Source organism: Symsagittifera roscoffensis, chromosome 2 (assembly GCF_963678635.1).
Source record: "Symsagittifera roscoffensis chromosome 2, txSymRosc1.1, whole genome shotgun sequence".
NCBI classification, from domain to species: domain Eukaryota; kingdom Metazoa; phylum Xenacoelomorpha; order Acoela; family Convolutidae; genus Symsagittifera; species Symsagittifera roscoffensis.
This window is the reverse complement of record NC_087063.1, coordinates 78,818,563-78,833,618: the sequence shown is the minus strand read 5'-3', so window position 1 is coordinate 78,833,618 and position 15,056 is coordinate 78,818,563. Positions and strand designations below refer to the sequence as shown.

General features: G+C 36.3%; 3 protein-coding genes across 7 annotated transcripts in view; 2 read left to right on the top strand and 1 right to left on the bottom strand.

Moving 5' to 3' along the window:
- Positions 1–15,056, top strand: part of LOC134840587 (succinate--CoA ligase [GDP-forming] subunit beta, mitochondrial-like) — a 485,398-nt gene that overhangs the window by 105,549 nt on the left and 364,793 nt on the right. The window lies entirely within an intron of this gene.
- The window catches only part of LOC134840588 (uncharacterized), a 114,398-nt gene that overhangs the window by 45,915 nt on the left and 53,427 nt on the right, over positions 1–15,056 (top strand). The window lies entirely within an intron of this gene.
- LOC134839323 (uncharacterized) lies at positions 9,164–14,315 on the bottom strand. The gene is made up of 3 exons (XM_063854828.1): positions 12,458–14,315; positions 10,246–10,423; positions 9,164–9,501 (listed from the first exon to the last, which is right to left on the bottom strand). The coding sequence occupies exons 1-3, from the start codon at positions 14,298–14,300 to the stop codon at positions 9,426–9,428; spliced, it is 2,097 nt and encodes a 698-aa protein (XP_063710898.1). The 5' UTR covers positions 14,301–14,315; the 3' UTR covers positions 9,164–9,425.

Here is a 15,056-nt window from a genome sequence, read left to right as displayed (position 1 = left end):
AAAAGATTTTGGTTGAAAAATTGACGAAAAAAAAACTTTCAGAAATTCGAAATCGTTTTCCCACAATTCACGCTCCCGCGCGCAAATAAAAACTACAAACTACATTTAGCGTCTCGTATCTTAAAAATAATCCCACACTACTTTTGCCTTATCCAATTTGGAACGCATTATTCAGCAGCTTCATCCTCTTCCACGTTTCAGTATCTGCCCCAGGAAACAGAGGGACTACCATTTTTGACTGACACGATAGGGTTCGATGGCGCAGAACGAATTGCCGACGCCATCATCGTGTCGGACCTCTCGATCGAACTAAGAACCAAATGCGATTTTGGCAACGTGTTTGAACCCGTGTAATGTGCTTGCTGGCAAACTATGAACAAAAACAAACCTCATCCCCGTTTCGGCATCGGAACACGGATGCACTTGGACAAACAATTTTGGAAATGTGATTTGTAATGAAAACAGGGATTCTCACATGTCGCTGACTGACACGATAGGGTTTGATGACCCAAAACGAGAGACCGACGCCCTGATCATTTTAAACCTCGTGATCAAATTAAAAACCAAATGCGATTTCGTCAATGTATTTGTCATAGCTGTAAACGGTCAAGATCGTCGCTTGGATGGAAGCTTTATAGGCATAATCAAAATATTTGAAGACATGTTTGGTGCGAAGTTTTGGTCCCAAGCTGTAATTGTTTTGACACATCTGCCCATGGACTCCTGGAGTACGGAATCATTAACCAACAGACCGATGCACAGCTGCAACTATCAACAACAACCTCTTCCCGTTTCGGCATCGGAACAAGGATGCACGAAGACAACAATTTTTGGAATTGTGATCTATAATTACAACAGAGATTCTCACATGTCGCTGACTGACACGATAGGGTTTGATGACCCAAAACGAGAGACCGACGCCCTGATCATTTTAAACCTCGTGATCAAATTAAAAACCAAATACGATTTTCTCAATGTGTTTGTCATAGCTGTAAACGGTCAAGATCGTCGCTTGGATGGGATGGGAGCCTTATAGGAATGATCAAAATATTTGAAGACATGTTTGGTGCGATTTTTTGGTCCCAAGCTGTAATTGTTTTGACACATCTGCCCATGGACTCCTGGAGTACGGAATCATTAACCAACAGACCGATGCACAGCTACAACTATCAACAACAACCTCTTCCCGTTTCGGCATCGGAACAAGGATGCACGAAGACAACAATTTTTGGAAATGTGATCTACAATTACAACAGGGATTCTCACATGTCGCTGACTGACACGATAGGGTTTGATGACCCAAAACGAGAGACCGACGCCCTGATCATTTTAAACCTCGTGATCAAATTAAAAACCAAATGCGATTTTGTCAATGTGTTTGTCATAGCTGTAAACGGTCAAGATCATCGCTTGGATGGGATGGGAGCCTTATAGGAATGATCAAAATATTTGAAGACATGTTTGATGCGATGTTTTGGTCCCAAGCTGTAATTGTTTTGACACATCTGCCCATGGACTCCTGGAGTACGGAATCATTAACCAACAGACCGATGCATAGCTGGCTGCCAAAAAATACATAAAGTCAGTCGAAGAAAAGTTTCCCAATGGAAAAGGACCCAAATACCATTATGTAGACTCATGCAGGAATAATGGTGATCGCGAGGAGGAGGAGGAGGAGGAGGATCCCTTCCAAAAGGCGATGCAGGAACTGTGGAAGTTCGTGGAAATGGCGCCTACTGAACACAGACGATGCGAAGAAGGTTAGATGTTTCGTTTCAAGGAATCTGAAACGGAACATCTAAGTGATCTATAGAAAAGCGCCTGACAGCCTAAATGGATCAGCAGACAAAATGAAAGAAGAACGCAGGTGAAGCGCTGACTTCTTCAGAAAACAATAAAGTGTGCTTTTAAATACTTTAGAAAAGAAACAAGGTGACTGTTGAGACTTTGAATTCTAGTTGTTTTAGTTTTGTCCTTCATATAGTGCTGAATTAAATTAACCGGACAAAACGCGCTAATCTTGAAATCTAAAAAGCGCTTTTCTCAAATTGGGTCTCAAATTAAGTGAAAATCCATGAAGACAAAACTTGCTGAAAATTTTGGCCGAATTAATATGTATGGTGTAATTTGTTCTGCGAAATTCGGGCCCAAAATTTTACCCCAAAAAAGGGTAATTTTGGCTTTTCTAAGTTAATCAAAAATTACGCCAAAGATACCCAGTCCATCACAGACAAATTTATATAAAAGTTAGCCCCTCACTTAGCCCAACAAACTTTAAGAAAATTAAATTCTGCAACTAGATTCGAACCCATGCCAACCCAAAGGTTCCCCCCTTTGGTACTTTTTCAGAAATCCATTTTTGGCCGACCGACCCTAAAATTTTTCTAAAGGCGCCTTTGGCGCCAATATATACTAACTCTGAGGGGGAGCGCGCGCCAAAAAAAACGCAATTTTTTTGTCAACATTTTTCAAAAAATGCCCAAAAACGGCTTTTTTGACTGTTTTTTCAAAAAATTGCCTGCGGCGCACAAAATTTGGCCAAAACAGGGTCTTTTTTCTTTTTACTGCTTTTGGAGAGCTCGAAAAATTAATCTGATCGACCTAAAAAAAAAAAGGTCAAAATTTTTTGAAAATCCGCCCCCCCCCCCCCTTCGAGAAAATCCTAGATCCGCCCCTGAGTTAAATTATTTTTGTTTGATCGACAAAAAAGGCCGTTTTCACTATATAAAACACCAATTTTTTATTTAAAAACAATTTTGAAGACGGTTTGCGAATTTTGCGAGATTATATTCTTCTTCAAGTTTGTTGGGCTAAGTTAAGGACTGACTTTGATATAAATCCGACTGATATAAATAACCGACTGGGTTTTTTGGCGTAATTTTCGATTAAACAGGAAAAACCAAAATGACCCATTTTTGGGGTAAAATTTTGGGCCCGAATTTCGGAAAACAAATTACACGATATTAATTCTGCCAAAATTTTAAGCAAGTTTTGTCTTCATGAGTTTTCACTTTAACTCAATTCAATTTGAGAAAGACGCGTTTTAGATTTCAAGATTAGCGCGTTTCGTCCGGTTAATTCAAATCAGCACTGTATTTATTTAGTTAATTGTAAATGTTGTGTCTATTCGAAGTCAGGTGGACTTGCGGTACTTTTATACGTCAAAATAAAAAATAATAATTTGAATTCAACTTGATCATTTTTTTCATCTTTTGATCTTAAATAGTCTTTTTCATGTACAAGTGGTATCAACAATTTTTATAATGGCGCAGTCAACTGATTCAAGCTTGCGGAGAGTCCCTGATCTTTGGCCAAGCCAGAATGTATAACTCCCCACCCAATGGAGTAACTGGAGCAGCATATGTCGGGTAGAACTCGTTGGTATGGGTGAAGACCCCCATGTAATAAGATGGGCTTGAGATTATCCAGTCTTCACCTTTAAACTCGAGTTCAACTGGCTGCTAATGTGTCTTCGACTTTATGTTTCGACATTTGTTCCACTATATAATTCGACTTTGTGATCGACCTTCGTTCTTTTGACCGACTTGAATTTATGTTTTGACTTTCAAATCAACTATAGGGTCTTCTTGACTTTGGATTTTCCGTCAAACTCTGTTATGTGTTCGACCCGCTTTGATCAAAACATTTACAAAAAATCTTGACTCGGGGCCGCGCCGAGGTTCGCATTTTTTGTTTTGATCGACTCAGCCAAAATATGGTATGTTTCGACCGTCTCGACCCAGGCTCAACAAGTATCGACTGAATCTACTCAAGCTATATATGTTTTGACTGTTAGCCCGAAAAAGAACTTTTCGACCAAGTTCGACCGAAGATAAACGTTTCGACTGAGTTTGACCGAGGGAAAACGTTTCGTCTGCGTTCGATCCAGAGATTTTTCGACCGAGACAAAAAAAAAACATTTCGACTATGTTAACCGCCGAGTTTTGTAGGTTTTGTACTCTATAACAACTTTTACGGTAACCAAATTGATGTGCGTATGTAGTTGTTTTCAACTCAAGCCGAGTTTGGGGACTTCTGTTGCGATCGTTTTGACTCAAAATGAGTATGTTTCAATCATCGCGACGCAACACAGCTATGCTACGACCATTGCCACATATTATGGGTATGTTGCGACTTTGCGACCTAAAAGAATGCGTCACGGCTTTGCGCGACCTGCACTTTTGGTGCAGCTGTGGGCAACCACAAAAAATCCGGGGCAATTACGCACGTCTAAAAAAGCGCAACTATTAGAAACCAAGAAACTTCGATGCAAATTTGCACCATCAAAAAATTTCGGAGCGACCCAAAACTCATGTTTCGACCGCCTCAAAACCTTCTTTTTTTACCAAACATTCTTGACATTAACTTTACCTCGGTTGATTTTTCTTTTTTGCTTAAAATCATTTAAGTTGCGGCCATGGCAACTCAAAATTATAAAGTCGCAAATGCAGTGACTCAAAAAACATAAAACTCAACCCAAGCCTTTCAAAATACTTATATACTGAATAGATTTGCTAATTGTAACTGTTATACAATTTCGCATGCAAAAAATCTAACAATAAAATCAATTTCTTAGTGAAACTTTGTTTATGTTCAACTTGGTTTCGACTGACTCGACTTAATGTTTTGACTGTGCATTAAAATTTTGTTCAATTTCATGGTTCGGCTTCGTGTTCGACTAAAAAATTCGATTTTTTGATCGGCTTTAGGTTTCGTCTTTGTGATCGACTTTGTGCTTCGATCGACTCGACTTTATGTTTCGAATTGAGTTCAACAATATGGATTGTCGGCCAAACTCTGACATGTGTTCGACCAGCCTCGGTCGAATCATAAATAGCAAACCTCAGCCCGGTTCGAGGTTTGCGATGCATGTTTAGACCTTCTCGACCAAACGTAGGTATGTTTCGACCCAGGTTCAATGTTTTTCGACCGACTCGACCCAAACTGTCTACGTTTCGGCTATGTTCACCGAAAAAGACTATTTTCACCAAGTTCGACCGAGTAAAACCATCAAATTCGACGAGGAAAAACGTTTATTTTTCGCCATGGAAAGTTGCACTTCATTATGACAGTGCAAAGTTGTTCGCCATGCAAAGTTGCACTGCATTAAGGCAAATTTTATTAAACAAATTTGAAAGAATTGAATCTGACACCCAATAAGCTGAAAATCAACCTTACATTTCGGCAAAAAAGAATTATGGGAAAAATAGCATCTGCCTCTCACGGAGGATCCACATATTCTAGCTGATAGTTTAAGCAAGGTGTCATTCCTAAAAGAAAAATAAATCAGCAGAGCTAAAATGATCAACCACGAAGACAAAATCATCAGCAAAAAAAAACTAAAATATTTTATTGTGCATGGAATGGTTGATCATTCCCAGTATATACAGCATTTACCAGTAGTAACTATTACTAGTCATTAAAACTAAATTGTCTGGAAATTGAGCATGTTGCATCACAGCTGCAAAATGATTTAAGTGATTGCGGTAAACAAGTTTTTCAATCCAAAAAAGTATGTTCCGATTTGATAACAATTGATAACCGCGAGCGGTATCTTTTTCGTTATTTTTTGATTCACCCCAAGGCTTTGTCAAGAGCAAAATGATTTGTTTCCAGCCTAAAACGCATTGGTAAGACCTAATAGGCTGCCTCAATTTTTTTTCATGATGCTAAGACAAACTAAAAACATTTTAAAAATTACAGAGAGGCAAGCGGAGCTGAACATCACTTGCGTTACAATGCAAGCGCAGCATTGCATGCTAACAAATAGAAAAAGAGACGGAAACCACAAAATAAAGATGAAAAATCACAAAACAAAAAAAAATGCAAGTCACTTCAGAAAATCGAAAAAATTAAAAATCACAAAATCGAAAAAAAAACAATCATCAATATTAAATCAGCTTTTGTTATTTACTCAGCGGCCACATAGCCGACAACTATTGGGGAGACGCCCATTGAGTTTAAAACAACAACAATGCCATCAAAAACTGTTGCCACAGTTTTAAAATTTTCAAGCAAGACAAAATAAGGTAATTAAGCCGGTAAAACTAGGTCGAAACCATTTACAATAAGTGAAGCTTCAAACAGACTGAAAAAACTAAAGGGAAAAACAAAAAACATAAACAACGTCGGGGATAAAAATTCTATACACTACAGGAGTAAACTAAAAACAGCTGCATCTATGTCGAAATTTGCTGAAAGCACAAGAAGCATCCCCGATGAAGCAACTAAGCAGACAAAACATAAACCGACAAACTAAAGACTGATAATTCAATTTTTTTTGAAAAAATCCAACTTCATTTATACTGAAAAAAAAACAAAGTCCGGCCGGCACTGGAGCCCCAGACCTAAGATTAGAAAGATAACCGCGTTACCTTTAGAACAAGTGGGACCAAACCAGGAAATTCCTAAAGTTCAATAATAAACCAAGAAAGAATTGTGTAAGAAATGAGTAAATTTAAAAATTAGACTTTGCCCAAATACTTAGATGTTTTTCATCTAAAATAATTGAAGATTGAAATTTTTTGAAAATTTGCAAATTTACTAAATAGCTAGCTTTTCTCTGACAAAAAATTAACGAGTAGCCGCTTCTGCAGGAAAAACTCGTGCAGCCGCTTCTTTCGATTGAAATGTTTAATCTCAGATTTGATAGGGTAATTTTTTTTAAAAAAAATCAAACTTTTGACAAAACGGTCAAAACTCATAAACTCGACTGTCCGAAATTGGAAACCTTGTTCTGATAAACGCCGGTCATAGCCGGTAAAGTAGAGAAAATTCCCAAAATCGAGTTTCTCGATTGAACACTATTCTGAGATTTGGCACGGTAATTTTCCAGTCGAATAAAAAAACTTCCAAAAACGGTCCCATTTTTAAAATTTTCACTTGATTAAAGGCTATCATTTTTTTTTTAAAAAAGGCGTAGCAATTTATATAATTAAGCTTCCAACGATCTGTCGGGGCGATAAAACATACGATATCAGATTTGGCAGAATAGTTATCGAAAAAAGTCCAAAAAACGGTCAACAAATTAGCAAGTTGACATTCCCGAGAAAAACAGTTTTTTGTTTTCAAAAATTGGGCGTAACGGCTCATGCCAAAAAAACCAGGTTTGGCAGGGTAGTTCTCGAGAGAAATAGAAAAAATTCAAAAAAAGGTTTAAAAAGTCAAGAATTTGTCTTTTCCAAGGCCATAACTTTTTTCGTCTTAAAAAGCTTGGGCTTAGTCACTCATGCAAAGGATCTTCCCACAACCCGGTCTTAAGATTGAACCTAAAATCTCAGATAATGTTAATTTAGAGGGTATTTTTTGGTTTATTTCACAAAATATAGAAAAAAAAGCTCAAAAAAATTGACTTTACCGAGGACGATAACTTTTTTTATAAAAAATTGTGAGTTTCCCCGCTAAAGCAGGGGAGCTTCCACTAACCGTTACATCCACTGAATCCACAACCTCAGGTTCGGGTTGTTAGTTTTTGAGAAAACTAAAAAAAAATCAAACAAATCGTTCAAATATTCACCCCACAGACCTGTAGGCAGTGTCTCTATTGATACCTTTTTTTGAAAATTGGTAGAAGGGTGTTTGAAAGAAAAAAGGACAATTTTTGCAAAAAAAAAAGCTTAAAAGTTCCCAAAGCGTCTTAAAAACAAAATAAAAAAATCCATACTTTTTCATAATACCTGTTTTTATCAGACAACAGTTCTAAGAAAACAGGCCAAGCAAGACTTTTCAAACTCAAATTAGCAACTTAACAAAACTTACGAAGCCCAAACAAGGCCGACAATATGAGTAGACACCAGTTAAGCCAAAAAATGTTATGTAAAAAACGTTCTAAAATTAACCTCCCCTGAAACTACCGCAGTAGCAGCTACCCATTCAGTAGGTAAATTTTAATTTTCAGAAAACTGAACACGTCAGCTGAAGATCATGTCAGGTGAAAACCATTTGTCAAGTGATTCAACTGATTTTGTCAAAGTAATTGTTAAAAAGAAAAAATTCTGCACTCCGATTTGATAACGCTAGCTAATCGCAAGCGCACAGAAACAATACAGCCAACTTCAGTATCACCGAATGCCAGGTTTTAGGGTGCTAAATTGCAATAAGTGGCACGTTCAAGCTAAGCAACTGGATCGCTCGTTATTTTTCGATCAGTAATTATAACTTATTTCAAAAGCCAAACTTTTCGGCAAAAGCAGAGCGAATTTTTGAGTTGTCGACTATCAATTTATCTGATCGAGTACTTAAACTATAAAGACTATCTTAGCAGCATGTACAATTGATTGAAAATTAAAATAACTATATTATGCATTATAGCTCTGAAATTAAATACATGCACTATACTCAAAATTACCACCTATAGTAACATATCACCGATTTAGCTATATTTTGATAATATACATGTCCAACGCATTGAATTTTATCTTCAAAAGAATTTGGCGGAGATTCAGCTGTGCACTGCATTCTATTCTCTCACGAATGGGGTCATTATAGCAGAAAAAGTCCTAGACAAAGCATTTAGAGAAAACTGGTTCATCGGATAACTTTTATTCCGCTGAGAAAGTGTAAATTTAATTCCACGTTCCATGCTCCAGTCAATCACATTTTAACTTACTATTTTCAACTTTATATTAGAGAGCTTATATTGCCTCCTTTCAGCAAGTGTTTCAAATTGAGCCGAAAGAGAAATCAACCGAACCCAAAAAAATCAAATCAGGGATCGATCAAACTTTGGCATTTGAATACGTGGCTAAATCTAGAAAATTACACAAAAACTGTCGCGTCATCCAGCAATTCGTTGAAAACTTCTGCCTCTTCGGTGAAAACTTCTGTGAGAACTTTCACCATTTTCATTTTTGTTCCAGATTTTTCAATTGTAAAATTGGATTCCGAATCTACAAAAGCAACAAGACCACGTTTGCGCAAATGTCGTAAGCCGTGATCTCTCAAAGCGATTTTTGCCTACCCTTTCAATAGCTATTGAAACCTAAAAAGAAAGTTTTTTAATTCTCAATTCAGTCTCGAAAAAACAACAACTCAAGTTACTTGAAATATCTATACCCAAGATATACACACATATAAACTATCTCTATGAGTTAAATATGACATTCATGAACTAAAAAAATTAACAAATCAAAGTCAAAATTTAAGATCATTTACATTTGGCAGCTACTAAAATTAAAGTCAACTAGCTCAGCTTGAGTATCACAAAAACAACATCTTTAAACATCAAAATCAAAGATTAATCTCATCATCAACTTTCTAGAAAATTTCAGAAAGCACCTGATTGCAATGAGAATTTAGCTGATTGCAATCAAATTAAAACAATTTACCTAAGTAAATGAAAAAACTTTTCATTCAAAATTTCGAGTACGTTCAATTTGAATTTAAGCTCAATCAAACTGCTTTTCAATTCAACCAAATGCCAACAATCAGGCAGGGGTTGCAAAATCCTCAGATCCTTTCGCTTTTTTCACAATGTAATTATGCTCCTGGTCCTTCATTCTTCTGAAACATATTTTGATTCAAAAGAACCACTGAATTTTTTGTTCCGACCATTGTAAATGGGGAGGAACTTTGTATTCTGGTGTGTTTTGGTTTTTTTTCTTTGTTTTCCACGCAAAATCAGGTACCACAAATAATCATTGTACTGTGTAGAGTCATATATCAAATTAAAGCCCTTTCAATTGTGATTCGAACGACTTAAAAAAATTTTGAAATTTTTTTCACCATGTCAAGAAAAACCGGTTTGAAATTTTTGATTTTTGGTCTTTACAAATTTTTTAAATTTTTTTAATATATATTTTTTGTTTTTCTAAACATTTTTGTTCAAAAATGATTTTCCAATTGACCTATTTTAATAAGACTCTCAAATATACCTAAGTTCTATTTTTATGTTAAGATGTCTTTATGGCGACACCAATTTGAAAACTTTGTTTTGTTTTTTCTTTTAAGACTGCCGTCGGAACAATCTGTGCTACTTGCTTAGTAACCGTCTATCCTGGTTAACTTTTGCTATTTTCTAATTTCTTCCGATGAATGAAAACTCAGATGTCTCAAATCGAGTCTTATCCTAAAAAGACCAAATTTTTGGTACAATTTTTGCTGTTTGATAAGTGGGTTGATTAATGACTCTGCTAAGAAAAATTTACTGTATACTAAAAATTGATTCAGCAATGAGCGAATTGCAACTCCATTTTGAGAAATAATTGATGCTAAACGCAAATAATACCTTAGAGAAGTTTATCTCACCTGTCTGCAACATCAACGGCATTGTGATTGCCTTCAACGAACAAAGGAAGCGGTTTCGACTTTCCATCTGCAGCCGGATAAGATTCCATAACTGTCTGAACTTTCTCTCCAATTTCAGCCTCCTCTTTGCATGTCAACTTTCTTTTCAGAGTCGTACTTTGAAAGACACTTTCCATCGCTAAAATGAGGTCAAGTAATTCTCAATCGTTACAGTATTCCAAGCTACAACAAATTATACACAGAGTCTAAGCCGAGATTCGCACCACTTGCGATACAACAAAAAAAAACATTGCATAGAGTCATACTAATACACTAGTGTAAAAATATTTGAACACAAAGAGAACAAAAAAGACACTCGAATGGGAAAAACGATTAAAAAAACAATGATTCAGAAAAACTCGGCCAAAAACAACACAAAAATTTCAGAAAAATTAGACATCAAAACAAAACAGTGTGCTAAGTTGAAATTGCTCAAACCTAATTATGACGCTATACTGCTTGAAACTAATTGCTCACACTTAAAAACAGAAAAAAAAGAAAACATTGGAACATTACTACAGATTTTTTTTGTCAATCGTTTTAATAAAAAGTTACAATAAATTGGATTTACCCTTTTCAAGTTGAATTGACTAATTATTCAACAAAATATTTAAAATATTTCTTCAATAATTTTTATGGCCAAAAAATCATTTGAAGTAGTGAAAAAATCGATAAAACCTACAAAAAATTCTATGTGCATCTGAAAACTTTTCAATCAAGCATCACGTATCACTTCAATTATCACAAATCAAGTATCAATTCAGCAACTTTAGATCCAGAACTACTTAAAAAGGTCTAAATTGGAGATCCTGTAAACTAAGTTAAAAAAATACATATACTAAAATTTCATACGTTTGTCTCGAATGCCAATTTTTTTTTGAAGAAAACATGTCAAAAACCACAGTTGAATAAGCATTAAAAATCATTTACGACTGTCAACTGAGCCAACAATAGATACCGGCTGAACCGAGAAAAAACGTCATAGAAAATGATGAGCTATTTGAAACTCGTTCCTTTGCCTCAGCCCTCTTGAAACACACAGAAGCATAAAACAGTTTTTCCTTTAAACAGCGAAATATAAGGTGACAAAGCCCAATTGACTTACGCCGAAACCATTTGAGCGAGAAAAAAAACAAATTATTCAAAATCAGGGTTGATAAACTGTTTAACGTTTTTCGGATCTTGTTAACTACCCCCCCCCCCCCTATGCATGTTTTATTTTTGACAACCATTTCTGTATAAAATATGCATTTCCAAAACGTTTTTCGGATCTTGTTAACTACCCCCTCCCCCTATGCATGTTTTATTTTTGACAACCATTTCTGTATAAAATATGCATTTCCAAAACGTTTTTCGGATCTTGTTAACTACCCCCTCCCCCTATGCATGTTTTATTTTTGACAACCATTTCTGTATAAAATATGCATTTCAAAAACGTCAACAATAAATTGTGTTTTCATTTTAGCGCATTCGTATTTGTATTACTCACTCTTTATATAATACCTACATGAAAAATTTTCATTAAAAATATTTTCTGAAATTTGTTTTGAACTATTGAAAATATGTCAGCCAATGTTGAATTTCTGAAAATCGAAATAGGGAAAGAAATAGTTAACAAGATCCCGTCTTTCAATCATTTAATAACAGTAAAAGTTCCTGAATCAGCAGACAAATCCATGTTTTTGATCCATCAATTAGTTTTCCCAAGCAAATTTACATTTCCAAACACACTGAAACGAGCAAGGTCTGGAGGGCACTCGAACCTTAAGATTCAAGACACGCACTTTACCACTAAGCCAAAAAACCGTTTGGACGTTATTGAGGTTTCATTAGAAAACAAGTTCCATTTCTTACAGACTTGAAAAAACAGTTGTTTATTTGAAGAAGTCCCGATTACAAGTACGCTTCATCTTGCGAGTGAAAAGGTTAGACAGTCGAGTATTGCTAGTCTCTCTATCACCCAGCTTAGAAAATACTGCTGGAACAAGAGTACTTTGTTGTTACAGGTTCAGCAAGTGTAGTAACCTATAGCAGATAGAATTTTGAAAAATCAATCACCGGTGCTATGGAATTGCATACCACAGATTTTAATTCTTGCGCATCACACAACTCAAATCCTATTTAAAATAACAATTTTTTTGGAAACTCAATTTTCGAGATTCTAATTACAAACCTTCTTCTTTTGCACTCCAGTTATCCAGTTTAGCTTCCAGAATTTCGCAGAACGACTCCATATTTTCAGAACATAGAGCCATCTGTACATTCAGATTCTCAACTGAACTGCGCATACTGTCGAAAGAACTTTTCAAGTGCTTCAAGCCTAAAACTATTTCTTCTCTGTCTTTTTTAAGACAGTATGCGCTGCTTGCCAACTTCTTCTCTTTTTCTCGCAGCTGAGAGAAATCACCCATAAAGCTGTTCATCAAATTGAGCTCAAAATCAAACTTAGAAGCTTCTAAGAAACTGTTCAGCTTAGATTTCGTTTCTTCACGCTCTTGTTCAGTCGAACTGGTACTCAATTTACTCACTACTGATTGAATCTTCGCTTTGTGTTGACTCAATTGGTCAAAAATAGCCAAAAACTTACTTTCAACAATTGCTTCCATGGGACTTTCACATAATATATCGCTGGATTCAAGTTTTGGCTTTTGTTCGGTGATTTCAGCAAAGTTGCCAAAATTTTCCTCGGCTATGACAACTTTTGAAGCGGCTGAACTTTTCACTGTTTCTGTCAATTCGTTTGTAACTGAAAAAATCGAAGTTTCATATGGTACTATTTGATCCACCCTGACCATTTGACTAGTTTCAGTTGCATATGTATTCGTACTAGCCGAAACAAACTCTTTATCCTGTGTTTCTTCAACGGTTTTGTTCAGATCAGCTTCAGTGCCTTTCATTGGTTTAGTTTCACATGGTTCTAAAGCATCGCTTATAGGAGTAATTTGTTCAGTCTCCTTTTCAATTTCAGAGCTTTTTTCTGCAACAGTAGAAAGAGTCTCGTTCGGATTATTTGTCGAACTTTTTTCGAAGTTGATCTTAGCATCAAAGAATGGCGGTTGCTCTATTCCATTTTCTGCCATTTGAACAGTATCGGTTGCAACCGCCCTCGCTTTCTCGTATTCGATAGTTCTGAAATTCGTGTCAATCACAGCCTCCGATGTCATTTGTTTTCCAACATGCGGCAAACTACGCTTCATTAAGCCAATTATTTCCTTTTCTTTCGATTCCAAAAACGCGCAATCTTGTTCGTGATTAACAGAAGTTCCGTTTGCAAATGAATAGTTCGCAGTGTTTTGCTTATGATCATCTTGAACAGTGTCACTCATTTTAATTTCTTCAACCTGATTCATAGGAGCTTCATCCTGTGGCAAGGTTCCAGCAGGTTGCGCGGGATTATCGCCACTATCACTTAAAATCGGACCTCCGGTAGCATTCGATTGCTCGATAAAAATCGGCAACTCTCTCATCGTTTCCAACGCTACTGGTTCCTGAACCAAGTTTTCTGGGAAAGTATTTGTAATCGTTTCGAATTCTTCTGGTATTGGCTGAAGATCGAGAGGCAAATTTTCGCAATTAGTAATGAAAAACGAATCAAAATCCAAATTTGGGTGTTGATCTTGTTTGAAATGATGCTTGGGCGAAATGAGCATATCAACGAATCTACAGTCAGGAGTAAGAAGCAACCCTTGAACAACACTTTGCCACGTCGCTTCATCATTAGTGGACTGGAATTTCTGAAGACCAGAATCTTCTACTCGAATGTACACATGAGCCTTGAATCGGTCAGGAATGTCAAATTTCTCCCTCAATATCATTTGCACACTTAAAAGCTTCGGTATGATATCAAAACGTGAAGGGAACGGCATTCTCAAGTTCACAATATCGGTTTTGACAGCCATCGATTTTCCGCTATCAGGCGCACTGGGTGTTGCGGGTAGTCGGCTTGTATTACTAGATGAGGCCGCTGCTTTGCTTGTTTGGTGCATCAGCACACGAAAAGTAACAAATCGTTCCATTTTCAAAGTTCAATCAAACCTGAAAGATCATGAATTGCCACAAAAACAATCAGAAACTTGAGCCATCTGTTGACATGCCTCAAAGATATTGCACTTGGAAATTCTGAAACAAGTAAGGACGTTTTAATTATTGGCTCATCAATTTTAACTAACATGGCTAACGAATGAAATTTGCATTAGAGAATTGCTCGGCAACAAAAAAATCGATGAACTCAAAGCGAAGTGATATTTTTCTTCTCCCAATTGAAACACGTTGAAGTTCAACATATTCGGTGGTTGAGCCGACACATGTTTCTATAATTTAGCATCAAAAACAGCTGGTATTAACAATTGAAGTTAATTTTAATTTAAAACAACGAAACAAAAAAGTCAATTCGATGTGTTCTGTTTTCTCCTTTCAGTCTGTCGAACTTTTCTTTCGTTTTCAAACTGTTTCCAGTCAACTCGTTCCAGGAAATCTTTTCTATCTAAGAAACTGTTCTTCCCTTTCCGATGAGATTCCAATTCTTCCTGTAAATCAGTGCCATGTGTACTTTTGAAAGATTCCCAGTCTAGTGCTGACTTCTGCAGTGTTCCCATTTTTTTCTTCTTTCCGAGGCAACTCACGATCGAACTAAGATTTCCGCCCTTATTAGTATTCGTGATTCCTGAAATATGTTAATAAAAAAAATTTTGAAGATGCCAGTAACTATAAAAATCGAGACAAAATACCTTTCACAAGCCTTTGCTAACAGTTTAAAGGAAAACAAACGGGAA

What these genes read in the sequence shown, in the direction of transcription:
- LOC134839323 (XM_063854828.1), bottom strand. Translation starts at nt 14,300, where the DNA reads ATGGAACGATTTGTTACTTTTCGTGTGCTGATGCACCAAACAAGCAAA. An exon ending in CTGGAGTGCAAAAGAAGAAG is followed by an intron (nt 10,424 to 12,457) that starts GTTTGTAATTAG and finishes ACCTCATTTTAG; the next exon opens with CGATGGAAAGTGTCTTTCAA. An exon ending in GCCGTTGATGTTGCAGACAG is followed by an intron (nt 9,502 to 10,245) that starts GTGAGATAAACT and finishes AATATGTTTCAG; the next exon opens with AAGAATGAAGGACCAGGAGC.